General features: G+C 36.8%; 1 protein-coding gene across 2 annotated transcripts in view; it reads left to right on the top strand.

Annotated features, from left to right (window-relative positions):
• The window catches only part of GABRA3 (gamma-aminobutyric acid type A receptor subunit alpha3), a 323,443-nt gene extending 304,509 nt beyond the window's left edge, over window positions 1-18,934 (top strand). For both annotated transcript variants that reach the window (XM_053892022.1, XM_019438245.2), the window contains exons 10-11: window positions 16,678-17,908; window positions 18,147-18,934. In XM_053892022.1, coding sequence (XP_053747997.1) covers window positions 16,678-17,013 — 336 coding nt within the window. In that variant the 3' untranslated portion in view covers window positions 17,014-17,908; window positions 18,147-18,934. The remainder of the gene's footprint in view (window positions 1-16,677; window positions 17,909-18,146) is intronic.
• Window positions 18,935-19,163: the final 229 nt, after the last annotated feature.

Here is a 19,163-nt window from a genome sequence, read left to right as displayed (position 1 = left end):
TGGCAATGTGGAGTGTTTGCTGGGGGTAAAAGAGGGTAGGTATCTTGGAGTGTTGACATCTTGTGGTGAGGGACCAATCTTAAGTATGATACTACTAAACTCAAGGGGAACACACTGTATTTATAAAGCCACTCAGAAAAGTGTACAATCTCCAGGGCCAACTCTGCTCCTCACTTTTCAGTATATTCTCATTATAGTCAAACTAAAGTGATCATTACTCCTTCTGTACGTTTGCTTATTTTTTTTTTTTTTTACATTCTACCTAGAATGTTCTTTTCTTTTTCTCCTGCCTGGGGAAGATCCATTCATTCTTCAAGATCCATATGAAATGCTATTTTCTCTATAGAATCTTTCTAAGAATCACCCAGATAGTTTTAGCTTTTATTGTGGTAGGGGAAGAGTGTTTCTATTATTAAAATCCTGTATTTGTATTAGACTTGTTTATCTGCCTCCTCACTAGACTGAATATCTTGAGGGCAGGGTCTTATCTGCATCATCTTTCTAACTAGCCAACATTCTTGCACAGTACCTGATTCATAATAAAAGCTGAATAAATGTTAGTTGGATTGGTGGAGAAATGGGAAGGAGGTAAAAAGAAAAAAAAACAATAAACCAACTATAGCTGGTATGAATAAAACATAAATACTGTGAAATCAAGATTATTGTCCTTGGCTGCTTTAAAAGAGTTCAGATCTCTAGATCTAGATGAAGACTATCCAAAGATGCTAAAAAGAACTGGCAGATGTGGTCCCAGAACCATTCCAGTAATATGAAGAATCATGGAGAAGAGAAAAGATAATGAAGATTTTTCAAACTGGAGGAAAAGATATATTTCATAGAATACAGACTGGTGAGTTGGCAAAATTTTAGAATAGATTTTCACTATTTAGATAGAATTCATTAACTCCTTTCTGTAAATTATGAAGAAATAAGCGTATTTCTAGTAACTATATCCACTCTATCATAGGAAATTTTGGCTGGTTTTATTATTATACTTAGTCTAGTTGTTGCCTTTGTATCCTTAAAATATATTTATCCATCTAATAATTGATTTGTCATCTATGAACAGGATCTACTGACCCCTTACACACTTCAAGACATGAGAAAATTAGTATACTTGTTTTACCTCTGACCTTCTCTGTCAGTCCCTGTCATTTCTCAACTATTGTTTGTTATAATGCTATTTCTGCATTGTTAAAGTTTGTAGAATTTACATGCTTTTATGCAGTCATAAGTCCTATAGTTTAGTCATAGTTCCACATTTAAATGGTCCATCTTCTCAAAATAGTCCTTTTATCCATTTTTCCATTCATTGCTTAGTTACCTCAAAGCTGTCTCTAGAAGTTTTTTAAGAAGGGCTCATGGGAATCATATTTCCTACTATCTTGCATGTGTAAAATTATCTGTCAATTGTGTTTATACTTGAATTGTAGTTGGGATGTTGTACAATTCATGGGTCACATTCTCTCTCTGATGTCCATATAGACATTGATTGCTATGCTCAATTCTAGCACTGAATGTTGTTAGGAAGAAATTTAAGACAAGACTGAGAATCTCTTATGTAATAGAGGACTTGATTTTATGGCCTAGAAGTCCATACAAATGTACCTTTTATTTAAGAATTCCAATTACTTTGCAAGGATATATCTTGGTGTATCTGTATGATTTTTTTCTTAGGACAGCATGTGTTTTTTTTCAAGTTATTTAAATTCCAGTTAGTTAAATACAGTGTAATATTAGTTTCAGGTGTAGAATTTAGTGACTCATCACTTACACACAAGACCCAGTGCTCATCACAACAAGTGCCCTCTTTAATATCCATCAACCATTTAACTCACCCCCCTGCCCACTTCTCCAGTAATGATCAGTTTGTTCTCTATGATTAAGAGTCTGTTTCTTGGTTTGCCTCCCTTTCTCCCTACAATATTCATCTGATTTATTTCTTAATTTCCACATGATTGAAATCATATGATATTTGTATTTCTCTGACTTATTTCATGTAGCATAATACTCTCTAGCTCCATCCACGTCATTGCAAATGGCAAGATTTTGTTCTTTTTTATGGCTAATATCCCATAGTGTGTGTGTGTGTGTGTGTGTGTGTAATATGCATACACCACACCTTTTTATCCATTTATCAGTTGATGGACATTTAGGTTCTTTCCATAATTTGGCTATTGTTGATAATGCTGCTATAAATAAAAGAATGCATGTATCCCTTAAAATCAGTATTTTTATATCCTTGGCATAAATACCTAGTAGTGCAATTGCTTGATCATAGGGTAGTTTTATTTTTAACTTTTTGAGGAACCATACTGTTTTCTAGAGCAGCTGCACCAGTTTGCATTCCCACAGTGTAAGAGAGCTCCCTTTTCTCCACCACATCCTTGCCAACATCTGTTGTTTCCTGTGATGTTAATTTTAGCCATCTGACTGGCGTGAGGTGATATCTCATTGTAGTTTTGATTAGTATTTTCCTGATGATGAGTGATGTTGAGCATCTTTTCATGTGTCTTGGCCATCTGTCTTCTTTGGAAAAATGTCTATCCATGTCTTCTCTCAATTTTTTTAACTGGATTATTTATTTTTGGGAAGTTGAATTTGATAAGTTCTTTATAGATTTCGTATAATAACCCATTATAAGAAATGTCATTTGAAAATATCTTCTTCCATTCCATAGGTTGCCTTTTAGTTTTGTTGATTATTTCCTTTGATGTGCAGAGCTGTTTATTTTGATGAAGTCTCAATAGTTTATTTTTGCTTTTGTCTCCATTGCCTCAGGAGACGTATTTAGTAAGAAGTCGCTATAGCTGATGTCAAAGAGGTTACTGCCTGTGTTCTTCTCTAGGATTTTGATAGTTTCCTGTCTTACACTTAAGTCTTTCATTCATTTTGAGTTTATTTTTGTGGATGGTATAAGAAAGTGATCCAGGTTTATTTTTCTGCATGTCACTGTCCAGTTTTGCCAACATCATTTGTTCAAGAGACTGTCTTTTTTTTTTCTATTAGATATTATTTCCTGCTTTGTCAAAGATTAGCTGACCATATAGTTCTGTGTTCATTTCTGGGTTTTATATTCTGTTCCACTGATCTATGTGTCTGTTTTTGTGTCAGTACCATACTCTTTTGATCACTATAGCTTTGTAATATTACTTGAAATCCAGAATTGTGATGCTTCCAGCTTTGCTTTTCTTCTTCAAGATTCTTTGGTTATTCAGGGTCTTTTGTGGTTCCATACATATTTTAGGATTGTTTTTTCTAGCCATGTGAAAAATTGTTGTGGTATTTACACAGGAATGGCATAAAATGTGTAGATTGCTTTGGGTAGTATGGACATTTCAACCGATCCATGAGCATGGAATGTTTTTCCATTTCTTTGTGTCAACTTCAATTTCTTCCATTAGTGTTTTATAGTTCTAAGAATACAGATCTTTTACCTCTTTGGTTAGGTTTCTTCCTAGGTGTCTTATGGTTTTCATGCAATTTTAAATGAGATTGATTCCTCAATTTCTTTTTCTTCTGCTTCATTATTGGTATATGGAAATGCAACAGATTTCTGTATGTTGATTTTGTATCCTATGACTTTACTGAATTGTGTATCAGTTCTAGCAATTTTTGGTGCAGTCCTTTGGATATTCTCTATAGGGTATTATGCTATCTGCAAGTAGTGAAAATTTCACTTCTTCCTTGCTGATTTGTATGCCTTTTATTTTTGTTTTTTGATTGCTAAGGCTAGGAATTCCAGTACTATATTTAATAACCATGGTGAGAGTGGACATCCATATCTTGTTCCTGACAATAGAGGAAAAGCTCTCAGTTTTTCCCCATTGACAATGATATTTGCTGTGGGTTTTTCATATATGTCCTTTATTATGTTCAGGTGTGTTCCCTCTATCCCAACTTTGTTGAGGGTTTTTATCATGAATGGGTGTTGTACTTTGTCAAATGCTTTTTCTACATGTATTGAAAGGATCATATGGTTCTTATCCTTTCTTTTACTAATGTGGTGATTCACATTGACTGATTTGCAAATATTAAACCACTTTTGCAGGCCAGGAATAAATCCTACTTCATCGTGGTGAATGACTCTTTTAATGTAGTGTTGGAATTGATTTGCTAGTATTTTGTTGAGGATTTTTGTGTCTGTGTTCATCTGGGATATTGGCCTGTAGTTCTCTTTTTTAGTGGTGCCTGGTTTTGGAATCACAGTAATGTTGGCCTCATAGAATGAATTCCTTCCATTTCTGTTTTTTTGAATAGTTTGAGAAGAAGCCTGTAGATTAACAACTATCTTTATGAAAATTTCCTAAAGTTTTCCTAAAACATATCTTTGTTCTTTTCTCTTCCTAGAAGCACAAATTATATATACATATCATAGAGCTCTGTCTTCCTTATTTTTCTCTAAGAACTTTTAACTGATTTTCCACTTCACTACGCTCATTCTTCTCAAGCCTTTCTTCCATGTCTCTGACCATTCAAGGTGTCTATTCACCTTGATTTTGGGGATAGTATTTTTTCCCTTAAATTAATATTATGATCTTTGTTGATTTATTTTTATATGGTTATGTTTGCTTTGTATGTTGTTCCAAAATCCTTTATTGGTCATTTCACCTCCCCCTCTTTTTGTAACATATTTTGTATTAGTACCATATTAGCTAGCTTTCAATTATTACTTGAAGTTGCATTGGGGGAATTCTTTACTAGCCCTGCTGTGTGTGAGAGTATCATTTTGGGAAGGGACTGAGAGAGTGAGTAGGACAGTACTGAGTAGTTGACACTAATTTGAGCATCATCTGTTATATAGGAAAGCCCTCTGTGTATGGTACAGAGGTGTATGTGTGTAATATTCCTTAATTTTTCTACTCTCTACCTCCTCTGCCACTATATGTGGTCAAACAATGTTTCAGGATTTTCTCACTACCAGCCTAAAAATTGATCTTGTTTCCAAATGGGAGTCATTTGTTTCCTCACTCAGGTCATGCCACTCACTTTTTAGGACTCTATTCTTGACCTGAAATCCAGAACAGCAGGCATCTTCAATGTTGTCTTTACCCTGATCCAATTTTTACTGCATTTGAGAGCCCTTACTTTTTTGGATCAGGTTAAAAATGCTTTCACATTTCATCAAAACTGGAGTTTGTGTTTCTGTTTCTCATTTTCCTAATAGTATTTGCTTGGTTCCAGAGAAAGGAAGGAAGAAAAGATGTCCTTACTCTGACATATTAAACTGAAAGCTCCCTAGAATATATTATTAAACATGTTTTAAGAGAAATTAGCACTAATCACTGATATCCAGCCTGAATTCACTAAGAAGAAATTATGCCAAACTAACCTTAAGAAATTTTACAAAAAGTTTACTAGACTGGTAGATCAGGAAATATCACAGACTTTATCAAGACATCTAAATTATTTTTAAATGCCTTCATAAAGAAGAAATAGCAGTTGAAAAAATAGTACAATTAAGCTTATGTCACTGATGGACTACTTGGAGTCAAATAGAATTGACTGATGGATAGATTTCAGCTTGAATGGACGTCCCTGTGATAATCCACAGGGGTTCATCTTTGACCCTTTCCTCTTAAATTTTGTCATTAATGCTTCAAGTTTGTAAGCAAGCATTCATGACTATTGGAGAGTATCTTCTGAGTTATGAATTAAATAGAGTTTCTTGTTTTGCAAGAGAGGGGGGAAGAGAGAAAGAGAGAGCCAGTGAGGGAGGGCAGAGGGACAGAGAATTTTAAGCAGGATATATGCCCAGTGTGGACCCCAACATGGGGCTTGATCTCACAACAGTGAGATCATGACCTAGCCAAAATTAAGAGTCTGACACTTAACAGACTATGCCACCCAGGTGCCCTAAAGATAATTTCTGAAGTTTGAGAGAACAGGCTGAAATCAAGAGATAAACATTAGCTGAATCAAACAAATTCTTACACATAGACACACAAAAAACCCATTAGTTCTTAATAAGAAAGCTTAACAATAATTGCACATTATAAATAAGATGATGGGATACAGGGAATAAAATTTAATGTAAGTCTTCTATGTGGTGTAACTATCAAAAAGCCAAATTTGATTTGAGTCTGAGTTAAGAATTACCCAGAACAAGTAAGATAATAAGCCCTTTTTCTTCTATACTGGTTTGGCCATGTTTAAAGTATACTGTTCCAGTTTGGTTCTATTCCAGTTTGGTTTCTATAATGGAGAAAGGGTACATAGCTCAAGGGGATGATGATTGCTAATTTCAGATATCTGAAAGGCTGTCATGTATGTCTTGTGAAAAAAATGTGGTAGACTTTTTTTTTTAATGGCCAGGAAGAAGTACAGGGTTGTTTTGAAGGCAGAGAGAGAACTAGAATAGATTAGTAAGAGACTGGATGTCAAAAATGGTGACCATTTCTCCAATTCCAAGGAGTGCTGAAAATGAAAAAAAGAACAAAAAGAATCATCTAAAACTCTTCTGCAAATATGGTGATGAAATCTTTCCTTCGTCCCCCTCCATGGTCAATCCATTTAAGTTATCTAAAAGAAAGCAATTATGAGATTTGGGGGGAAAATCCTATGGAACACATCAAAATGAATCTCTAATGTGAGGGTGCTATACTTTGTCTATACTGCTACAATGTGAGGGAACTAACAGTTGGAACCACTGACCCACAGGAAGAATGAAGTGCATTAAAAATAAAAATATTGGAATCTAATTATATCTCAGTTTAGTTTTTTTCCTCCTTTAGAGAGACATATTAAACCTTATTTGCTTCATAAAGCTAGAATGGATTTAAAAACAATATACATGATTTAAAAATTTATTTTTTATTTGTACTATGATTAAGGATAAGATAAAATGGGAGGGGGTAGATTATAAAGGAAATGAAAAGAAGGAATAGGTGGAAACAAAACTTCACTTACAAATGAAGACAAATGACTACCTTATAATTGCATTCTGAAAAATAGATTAACTGGATTTCTAAGGATCAACCACATGTATTTATCACTGCTTCCATTTACAATCCCACTAAAATGAGATTAAATAAATAAAATATGTATAAATAAGCACCAGGAGAACTGGAGAAGGGATTTTAGTCAGACAAGAAATTTTAATATGTTTTTTTAAAAGAATGAATGTGGAAAGAGAGAATAAGAGTTAATCTGTCAAGCTGGAGTAAGATATAACACTTAGAGAAACTCAGTATTTGAGGTGTTTGGTATAGCAGAGAATAAAGAAACTATGGAGATTGGTTATAAGTCTGTGTACAGAGTAGTCAAGACCTTAGAGCCTGCCCAACATGTGAAATGTTTGCAGTCAAATGTATACTTTCCAGAAGAACATCAGAAGTTTCTAAAGAAGTTGAATGTCTCCAGAATAATGACCTTTACATACTGACATTTTGAAGTACTCCATAAAAAATTACCTGCTTTCTACTCATCTCCTTAAGTCATCAACCAGTCAACAAGCTCAGCTCAGATACACTGAGCATACAGGCATCTTTTATGTTGCCAAATAATATTGGCATACTAAGGATTACCAAAGTGACGTCTGCTGGGGCAACAGGGTGGCTCAGTTGGTTAAGTGTCCAACTTTGGCTCAGGTCATAATCTTGCAGTTTGTGAGTTTGAGCCCTCATCAGGCTGTCTGCTGTCAGCACAGAGCCCACTTTGGATCCTCTGTGCCCACCATCCCCGGGCCGCGCCTTCCCTACTCCTACTCTTTATTTCTCTCTCTCTCTCAAAAATAAATAAACATTTAAAATTTTAAAAAAAGGGCATGTGAGTGGGTCAGTTGGTTAAGCGTCCAATTCTAGATTTCGGCTCAGGCCATGATCTCACAATTCGTGAGTTCAGGCCTCGTGTCAGGCTCTGTGCTGACAATGTGGAGCCTGCTTGGGATTCTCTCTCTTCCTCCCTTTCTGCCCCTCTCACTCTTTCTCTCTTCTCTCAAAATAAATAAACTTTAAAAAATAAAAAATAAAAAATAAACCAAAGTGATGTTTGCAATGTGAAAGAGAAGAGCAAAGATTTTTTAAAAAAACTCATCTTGGAAGGAACAGGGATAATTTAGGGAACTAAGAAAATTCTAACTTTTATAGTGGTAATTATATTCATAAAACAATGGGATGCTAATATAAAAGGAAATAGAGAATAAGGAAGAGCTCTTAAAATTAAAACGAAGTACCAAAATAAAAATTTCAGTAGAGATATGGGAAAATAAACTGAGGAAAATCTCCCTACAAGTAGGGCAAAATGGAAAAAAATATGAGAATGTAAAAGAAAGGTAAGAGACTTAAGAATGTATCCAAGAAGTCCATCCAACTCAGAAGCTGCTGTGTGAGTGAACAGAAAAAAGGGAATAAAGGAAATTAACAAAGAACTAATACATTTTTACAAATGGAAATACATAAGTCTCCAGATTAAAAGTAACTTCATAGGCCCACATAGAGACACATCATAATGAAATTTCAGACAACCAGAGATAAAGTGATAGTCTAAAATGTTTCTAGATCATAGGGTAGGTCTATTTTTAATTTTTTGAGAAACCTCCACACTGTTTTCCAGAGTGGCTGCACCAGTTTGCATTCCCACCAACAGTGCAAGAGGGTTCCTGTTTCTCCACATCCTCGCCAGCATCTATAGTTTCCTGTTTTGTTCATTTTAGCCACTCTGACTGGTGTGAGGTGATATCTGAGTGTGGTTTTGATTTGTATTTCCCTGATGAGGAGCGATGTTGAGCATCTTTTCATGTGCCTGCTGGCCATCCAGATGTCTTCTTTAGAGAAGTGTCTATTCATGTTTTCTGCCCATTTCTTCACTGGATTATTTGTTTTTTGGGTGTGGAGTTTGGTGAGCTCTTTATAGAGTTTGGATACTAGCCCTTTGTCCGACATGTCATTTGCAAATATCTTTTCCCATTCCGTTGGTTGCCTTTTAGTTTTGTTGATTGTTTCCTTTGCTGTGCAGAAGCTTTTTATTTTGATGAGGTCCCAATAGTTCATTTTTGCTTTTAATTCCCTTGCCTTTGGGGATGTGTCAAGTAAGAAATTGCTACGGCTGAGGTCAGAGAGGTTTTTCCCTGCTTTCTCTTCTGGGGTTTTGATGGTTTCCTGTCTCACATTCAGGTCCTTTATCCATTTTGAGTTTGTTTTTGTGAATGGTGTAAGAAAGTGGTCTAGTTTCATCCTTCTGCATGTTGCTGTCCAGTTCTCCCAGCACCATTTGTTAAAGACACTGTCTTTTTTCCATTGGATATTCTTTCCTGCTTTGTCAAAGATTAGTTGGCCATACATTTGTGGGTCTAGTTCTGGGGTTGCTATTCTATTCCATTGGTCTATGTGTCTGTTTTGGTGCCAATAGCATGCTGTCTTGATGATTAAAGCTTTGTAGTAGAGGCTAAAGCCTGGGATTGTGATGCCTCCTACTTTGGTCTTCTTCAAAATTACTTTGGATATTTGGGGCCTTTTGTGGTTCCATACAAATTTTAGGATTGCTTGTTATAGCATGGGGAGGGGAAGGAAAAAAATGGTTAGAGAGGGAGGGAGCCAAAACATAAGAGACTCCTAAAAACTGAGAACAAACTGAGGGTTTATGGGGGGTGGGAGGGAGGGGTGTGTGGGTGATGGGTATTGAGGAGGGCACCTGTTGGGATGAGCACTGGGTGTTGTATGGAAACCAATTTGACAATAAATCTCATATTAAAAATAAATAAATAAAATGATTCTAGAATGTTTTTTGCAAAGAAATTGTTAACAGAATGGCATTAGAATTCTCAAGTATACTGTATGGTGGAAGACAGCAGAGTAGTAAATCTCATAAATATGAGGGACAAATGACTTTCAACCTAGAATCCTATGCCTAGCCAAAGTATCAATTAAATGGAAAGGTACAGTAGTATTTTCAGACTTCTAAGATCTCAGAAATGTCACTTCCCATACACTCCACCTTAGGAAGACATAGGAGGATATGTTTTATTAAAACAAAAGAGGGGTGCCTGGTTGGCCCAGTTAGTTAAGTGTCCCACTCTTGATTTTGGCTCAGGTCATGACTTGACAGTTGTGAGATTGAGCCCTGCATTGTGCTCCATGCTGGGCACGGAGCCTGCTTGAGATTCTTCCTTTCTCTCTCACCCCACCCTCTCCCTCTGCCCCTCCCCCACTCTTGCATTTTCTCTCTCTCTCTCTCTCTCTCTCTGTCTGTCTCTCTCTCTCACCAAAACCAAAACAAAGCAAAACAAAATAGAACAGTAAAACATAAAAGAGAAGGACACTGAATCCAGAAAAGAGAGTATCCAACATAGGAGATAAGTGAACAGAAGTCCTAAAATGAAAGCTATGATGCAGCAAGAAGCAAACCTGGAGAGGGATTAGTCCAGTTTGGGCAGGATGCTAGATGTATTTATATAGTAATTTGTAATGATGTTACCACTGGTTATTAATTGAACTAAAATATTGTTATATTTGTATTGGAGGATGGAGGAAGTGTTGCATGAATGAATTAAATTTCTATCATGAAAAGATTGGCTATGTATGAAACTAATAGCAGCATAAGCATATTATTTAGAAATTTAGAAATATCAGTTAAGAGAATTAAAAATAATTAAGACTTGCTTTAGGTAAGGGTTTTTGGTTTTCATTATTAGCCTTTAAGTTCTTTTTTTTTTTTAAATAAAAAACTATGTACATTACTTCCATTAAACTCTTGAAAATTAAAAATAAAAGCAAATAAAATTAAGAAATAAGCCTCTACATTTAAAAAGATTATTATTCTTAGAACTGCTTTTAAAATATTCATAAATTCTTACCTAAGTTTTGAAAATACAGTAATTCTTATCCTGTTTTTATTTTCAAGTAAGGATATTTGAATGCTCTAGAATAATATTTCACATTAGAAAAAATACTCAACTTCATATCTTGGAAAAGTTTAGTTTTTTATTATTATTGCCTTAAAAATTTTTGTAATGTTTTATTTTTTTTATAGTTTTGACTAAGACACCAGAATACTTTTTTGAGAAAAAGATTTTTTTAACAAAGCAGAATATAGGAGCTAAATATCTCTGTAAAAAATCTACCTAGATTCATATTTTACATTACATAAAAACTTTAATTTTTTTATTTAATTTTATTTTTTTTTAATTTACATCCAAATTAGCATATAGTGCAACAATGATTTCAGGAATAGATTCCTTAATGTCCCTTACCCATTTATCCCATCCCCTCCCACAACTCCTCCAGTAACCCTCTGTTCTTCATATTTAAGGGTCTCTTATGTTTTGTCCCCCTCCATGTTTTTATATTATTTTTGCTTCCCCTCCCTTATGTTCATCTGTTTTGTCTCTTGAAGTCCTCATATGAGTGAAGTCATGATATTTGTCTTTCTCTGGCTAATTTTACTTAGCATGCATGTTGTTGCACATGACAAGATTTAATTATTATGGGTGAGTAATGTTCCATTGAATATGTATGCCATTTTTTCTTTATCCATATTGATGGACACTTAGGCTACTTCCATATCTTAGATATTGTAAATAATGCTGTAATAAACATAGGGGTCTATGTATCCCTTCAAATTAGTGTTTTCATTGATTTTAGGTAAATACCCAGTAGTGGGATTACTGGATCATATGGTATTTCTAATCTTTTGAGCCACCTCCATACTGTTTTCCATAGTTTTGCATCCATTTACATTCCTACCAACACTGTATCCAGCTTCCCTTTTCTCCACATTCTCACCAACATTTTACTTTTTTGTCTTTTTGATAATAGCCAATCTGAGCAATGTAAGGTGATCTCTCATTGTAATTTTGATTTTCATTTCCCTGATGATTACTGTTGAGCATCTTTTCATATGTCTATTGACCATCTGTATGTTTTCAAGTCCTCTGCCAATTTTTAATTAGGTTGGTTTTTATATTAAGTTGTATAACTTTTTTATATATTTTGGATATTAACTCCTTAGTGGATGTATGATTTGCAAATATCTTCTCCCATTTAATATGTAGTCTTTTCATTTTGTTGATGGTCTCTTTTGCTGTGCAGAAGCTTTTTAGTTGGATGTAATTTCATTTGTTCATTTTAGTTTTTGTTGCCCTTTACTGAGGAGATTTGTCCAAAGAATCATTGCTAAGCCTGATGACAAATAGCTTACTGCCTATGTTTTCTTCTAGAAGTTTTATGTTTTCAGGTCTTCCACTCAGTTCTTTAATGCATTTTGAGTTTATTTTTGTATATTGTATGAGATAGTGATCCAGTTTGGTTTTTTGCATGTAGCAGTCCAGTTTTCCAATCACCATTTATTGAAGAGACTGCCTTTCCCCCAGTGTATATTCTTACCTCCTTTGGTCATAGATTGACTATATATTCATAGGTCTATTTCTGAACCCCCTATTCTATTCTATTAAAATATGTGTCTATTTTCATGCCAGTACCATGCCATTTTTATTACTATAGCTTTGTAGTATAGTTTGAAATCGGGGAGCATGATACCTCCAGCTTTGTTCCACCTTCTCAACATTGCTTAACTATTCAGGGTATTTTGGTGGTTCCATACAAATTTTATAATGTTTTGTTCTGTGAAAATGCCATTGTGATTTTGATGGGGATTTCATTGAATCTGTAGATTGTTTTTGGGTAATATGGACATTTTAAAAATGTTAATTCTCCCAATCCATGAGCACACTATATTTTTCCATTTGTTTGTGTTGTCTTCAATTTCTTTAATCAATGTCATAAACCTCCCTTGCTTGGTTAAATTTACTCCTAGGTATTTTATTGTTTTTATGCAACTGTGAATGAAATTGTTTTCTTAATTTCTCTGTTAGTTCATTATTACTGTATAGAAATGCAACTGATTTCCGTATGTTAATTTTGTATCCTGCAACTTTACTAAATTTATTAGTTCTATTAGTTTTTTTAGTGGAGTCTTTATGGTTTTCTATATACAGAATTGTATCTGCAAATTATGACAGTTTTATTTCTTTTCTAAGTGGTATGCATTTTATTTCTTTTATGTTCTGGCTAGGACCTGTAATACTATGTTGAATAAAAATTATGAGAGTGGACATCCTTTTCTTCTTCATGATCTTAGAGAAAAAGCTTTCAGGTTTTTACCTTTGAGTATGTTAGCTGTGGGCTTGTCATATATAGTCTTTATTATGTTGAGGAACACTTCTATACTCACTTTGCTGAGTTTTTATCATAAATGGATGTTGAATGTTGTCAAATGCTTTCCTTTGTTTTGTTATTGTGGTGTATCATGTTCACTGATTTGTGGACCTACTTGATCATGGTATATAAACCTTTTATTTAACATATTGTTGAATTTGGTTTGCTAATATTTTGTTGAGGATTTTGGCATGTATCTTCATCAGGGATCTTGGGCTGTAATGTGTGTGTGTGTGTGTGTGTGTGTGTGTGTGTGTGTGTGGTGTCTTTATCTGGTTGTGGTAGCAGGGTAATTCTGGCCTCATAAAATGAGTTTATAAATGTTCCCTCTTCAATTTTTTTAAAATAATTTGAGAAGGATAGGTCCTAACTCTTCTTTAAATGTTTGGTAGAATTCACTCATGAAGCCATCTGGTCTTGGACTTTTCTTGTCACTTTTCTGATTTGTCTTTGAATCCCTTATAGTATATATGCTATTACTTTGCCCCACTTATGAAAAGTAGGGTTCAGGAAATTTGGATATATGTTAGGGGGTGGATACAGAGGCATTGGACTATATCTGTATATACTCTGAGGTCCTGGCTGGGTATCAAGTACATTCAGCGCTCCAACCCTATAGTTGGCACTTCTCAAAACCCACATGAGGTGGCTTTCTAAAAGAAAAGGTATTCTGGGAGTAATACTGCTTGGGGGAATTTGGAGGAATCAATTTCAGTTTGGTGGTATGGGAATTACTCCCAGCTAAACTATAGAGATATGTTCTCTGTATAGGAGAGGTCAAGACTAAGGAGGTACAAACTGGAAGTCACATTGAGAATCTTCAATGGGAGGGGGTCATCTTTTTATTCAGTAAGCATCTATCACATGCCTAAACCAGGCACTGGGCTAGGAAGGAATAAAATCACAACTTGGTCAAAATTAAGTCAGTCTAGTTTGTATCTATCAAATCAAAAACTAGATACAGAAATGGAAAAATATTAACCATTAATCTCTGTCTCCTGCTTCTGTCTCCTTGACACTACAACTTTTGCTTTGATTTCCTTCTTTGACAATTTAGGTAAAAATTAGAATGGCTGATTAAAATGTACCATGTTGGAAAGGGCAAGAGGAATTAGAAGGTAATTTTCCTTTATTCCTTTAGAAATCTGAGATTAAATCAACTGCTGCTTCTTCTCACCTATAGAACACAAAGTGCTTATGGAGCTACAGAAAGTATTTGCTGTTTGGAATGATTGTTTCAGAGATTTGGTTATAACCAGCTTATATGTGACTAAATTAAATAACATGTGAAAGCTTATAGCAAAGTCAGGATAGTGGGTTTTTTTCTTTCCTGTTTTTTTCTACCCACAAAAAAGAGATTACTAAGCAAATTAATAAGGAAAACAAAGTGCTCTTTTATTTAATAGCAGAGGCATTTAGCAGCAGGCCTCTATTTGCACAATGAAGTTGCTAATTATAAATGAGTCCCATGTAGTATTTAAGGAATTTACAAGGCTCTTAGAAGCCTTAGAGTTCTGTGCTCCTTCCACTTACAGCATTGTGGCTGCAATTCTCAAAGAGAAAGAAGAGTATTGCTTTATAAAAGTCCTATTAGTGAGACTGTTCATTTACTTAAACCAACACTCTTTCATTTGCCCCACTCCCCCTCTCTCATTTAAAACCCTAAAGTCAGGATGGGAAGTCAGGAGGGCATGGCATACAAGGCCTTTGTCATGTACACTGTGATCCAGCTATAGCAGACTTCTTGTCATCCCTCAAGCAAGCAGTGCCCTTGACCTGTGCTGCATCTTCAACTGGCGAGTTCCTGCTCATCTTCTGTGACACAGATCACAAGCCTCATTATCTTCTCTGAGCCACCTTTTCCAATACCTGTAGGTACTTTGCCCCTCACTTTACTGAATTCCAATCATAGTTTGCTCATATCTATTAGAACACTGATCACATTATATGGCACTCATGTGTTCCTACAGCCCTCTCCCCCACTGTACTGTAAACCTCTGGACAACAGGGACTGAAATGGACTCATCTTTTAACCCTCCCACCTATCCCTAAATGCCTAGCATAGTTTCTGGCCCAGTAGGTATTCAGTAAGTATTTGGCAAAGTTACTAGGATCAGGAAAGTAAATGGCAGTATGGTCTAAACGGAAAAAAAAAAAAAGATCAAAATGGTGTAAAGAAAAGAAAAGAAAGATATTAGGATAAAGCAGTCAGTAAAAGACTGGGAGTAGAAAAACCCTGGAAAGAAACAAGTAGGAAGGAGTAAAGTAAAATACACATGCTGGGAAGAAAATAACATTGAGAAAGGGAACAATGTGAGGTGTGTGAAATTAAGGTAATACAAGTAGTTGTCACTTTTCATCAAACACTCTTGGGCATTTCTGAAGCTCCTCTATCTTCACTTTTCCTTAGAAACAAAAAGGGATGGAAAGAAGAAAAGGCCAGACTACAGAGGGAGGCAGCAAACACTGTAGACTATGCACTGTCACTGCCTTTGGCTTCCCCTTCATCAGCCTCTCTCTTCTGATCTAGATCTGAGCTCTGTTTTTTCTACATGAAGGTCCATGTGTACACAAATTATATAGTTAGGAACAAATGGGCACATATGTGCATGTTTGTTTCCCTTTTTTTTTTAATTCTAAAAAAAAATTACAAAAGGCAATGTCATAGCAAGACTCTGGCTCTTCCTGCCTTTGCTGTATCAGAGGGAAATATTTGCATAGCTCCCTGAGGAGGTCTTGGCCCCTGCCTACAGCCATGAGAGAGTAGAAAACTCTGGGGTGCTCCCTAGCTTGAACACATTTACAGTGCATGAAGGGTGAGATACTGTTGTAATGATGCATGTAAACATGCCATAGTATTTGTTGTGTCTTTAAGATGAAATGACTTTCAGACTCATATAGCTCTCTTCCTCACAGGGGATGTGCCACTTGATGGTTGAAGCCTTTTGGAGTTATTTCTCGGGTAACCAAAAAGTGCCTCGCACCTATAGAAAGCAGCACAGTGCAGCTCTGGATTAAAGTCAGGAGCCGAGGTGGCTAGTGTGGGCTCTGCTACTCAGTCTGAGGCTGAGTTTTATCATCTGTCAAATGGGAGTAATCTCACCTATCTACTTGTTAGGGTTACTGTGAGGATCAAATCCCATGATTATATAAGATCCTACATGTGACCAATATTTCACAGTTTTCCAGTGATTCTTAGCACCATTCTTTCATCTGATCCTCTCAACAACCCTGCCAAATATTTTGATTTTCATTTTACAGATGAAGAGACTAAAACTCAAAGATAAGTGACTTGGCCAAAGCCACATAACTAGTAAACCAGGATGATGCAAGTTTTCTGTTTTCAAATTCATCTTCAATTATCCTTAGATACAAACCTGGCTACTCAGTGCTATTGGCTTCCTAGCCCCTGTTTCTTAACTTCCCTCATGGTTCCTCCTCCCTAAAGCCTCTGAAGATGATCTGTGTAATGAATTAATTAGCTTTTGTTTTATCCCCCCTTCTCCCTACTTTTTCTGACTCCTAGAAGAAAACACCAGCAGCCCCAACAAAGAAAACCAGCACCACCTTCAACATCGTGGGAACCACCTATCCCATCAACCTGGCCAAGGACACTGAGTTCTCCACCATCTCCAAGGGCGCTGCTCCCAGTGCCTCCTCAACCCCAACAATTATTGCTTCACCCAAGACCACCTACGTGCAGGACATCCCAACTGAGACCAAGACCTACAACAGTGTCAGCAAGGTTGACAAAATTTCCCGCATCATCTTTCCTGTGCTCTTTGCCATTTTTAATCTAGTCTATTGGGCCACCTATGTCAACAGGGAGTCAGCTATCAAGGGCATGATCCGCAAACAATAGATAGTGGTGATGCAGCAACCAGAGCACTGTATACCCTAGGAAGCATCCAGGCACCCGAACCCCAGGGCTCCCCTTTCTGTGTTTCAGGACTCTTCTTTTTAACTCTCTACCAAGCTGTGACTCTCAATTCATATTTATGAGTCTCAGTGAAAAAATAATAACAGAAAAATTACCTGCCCCTTTGACATTGCTGAGTATACCCTCATCAGAGCCAAACACTGCCATTTGTTCAGTTGCTCACCTTAGTCTGCCAGTCTCCCCCAGCTGAGGGCACTGCATGTATTTTATTGCACTCTGCCCACTGCAGAAAGAACAGGAGACTCTATTACCTGTAGTGGGAGCCTTGGCTATTTGAGTGGTCCAGACCAAAGAAGATTGTTGACTGGTCCAGATCATATGATTCTAACTCCTGAGGGAGCCAGGCTATCCCATGTGGTCCTGGTCTGCCACCTCCCTTGCCTACACCACGGCCCACTAGGTATAAGTACTGATAGCAAAGGCAGGAGCCAGTGCTAACCTCTAAACATGGCTCCAGCCTTTTTATTGGCTTGGAGGTTAGTGGGGACAGTTGAGGCTTACCACTGTTAATGATAGATAGCCAAAACAGAATCAACTAGGCCAGCCTGGTCTAAAGATGGCTGATGCCCTGCCAGTTTCACCCCCTCAGGAAAATAGTACCCTCTTTGGTATATCTCTCCTTTGGGAAAGCTCTCTTAAGTTCTTTGACCCTCCCCCACACCTTTGTAGCCAGCTGGACACTACTTAGTTTGGACTCATTACTGCCTGCAAACTCTTCAGGAAAAGGATCAAGTATTTTTGTAATTTATACTAAAAACAGACAAACAGAAACAAAAAGATCTAGATCAAATGCCTATATAATATTTTTTTTTAATTTGTTTTTTTCAACGTTTTTTATTTATTTTTGGACAGAGAAAGACAGAGCAAGAACGGGGGAGGGGCAGAGAGAGAGGGAGACACAGAATCGGAAACAGGCTCCAGGCTCCGAGCCATCAGCCCAGAGCCTGACGCGGGGCTCGAACTCACGGACCGCGAGATCGTGACCTGGCTGAAGTCGGACGCTTAACCGACTGCGCCACCCAGGCGCCCCTATATAATATTTTTTTTAATTAGAGAGGAAAGTCACCTCCCTGCCAAGGCAACTAGTCAAATATTGGATGGGGTAAGAGATTTGGGCTGGGTGGTGGAAGCTTGAAGTCTGGCTCAGAAGAGAAAGCCACTGGCAGGTGAAAGTCAAATTCTTCCTTCCATGCCCTCCACACCCCAAATGCTAGCCCAGGCCTAAGAAATTTGCTCTCACCTTGTCAGCAAACTCTGGTTCTCTATTGATGCCAATTCTTAGAGGGGTGAATTGAAGTCTAGTTGGTTTTTGAGTCAAGTAAATTATTATTACCAGGTTGATAATATATTATTTAGGGCCATTTGATCTCATTTGTTCTTAATGTATTATAATTGTAAAATTTTTATAAGGTAGATACACTGAGTCTCAGATGTTTGAATGACTTGCCTAGGCTCCTTATATGTGTCTGTAATAGAGAACTATCATGAGTCCCTTTCCAAAGGCCAAAATGAAGACAAGACTGAGAAGCAAGGTACATTTGACCTCTGAATCAGCACAGTCTCAACAGTCCTACTGAGTCCTGAATGCAGTTTAATTGGACACCAAAAAGATTTGTAGGAAGAAGTCACAGTGTATCACCCAAGGAAACCACTTCTAATAGTCACGGCTCAATGGAATGATATTGTTTAAGATGGTAGCCCCAGCCACTAGTCCAGAATATCCTAGAAGCCCAAAGCAAAGCCACAGATGGCACCAAAAGCAGACTGTCCCTTCTCACTCCCTAAACAAAGCTCCTAAGGGATCTATCATTAGCCACTGGTTGCCTTTGCACCCATCTTTCCCCCATCCCCTGCTTCCTTGCCATTGCTGGGATAATGCATGCCAGTCCCATTATTCCTGAGTGTGTCTATAGGCAAATTCATGACTAGAAGGGTATAGTGTTGTGGATATGTGGGGACGGCGGGGTGGGGGGGGTGGCGGGGTGGGGGGTGGGGGGGTTAGGGCTGTTAATGATTGTCTTAAGGAGTTTAAAATGAAAGCCTGACCTTTGCCTTTCTGTAGAAATTGTGTG

The sequence above is a fragment of the Panthera pardus genome, unplaced genomic scaffold, assembly GCF_024362965.1.
Source record: "Panthera pardus isolate Hobbes unplaced genomic scaffold, ASM2436296v1 HiC_scaffold_27, whole genome shotgun sequence".
Lineage (NCBI taxonomy): Eukaryota > Metazoa > Chordata > Mammalia > Carnivora > Felidae > Panthera > Panthera pardus.
The sequence above is the reverse complement of the archived record's forward strand: the minus strand, read 5'-3'. Positions and strand labels throughout refer to the sequence as shown.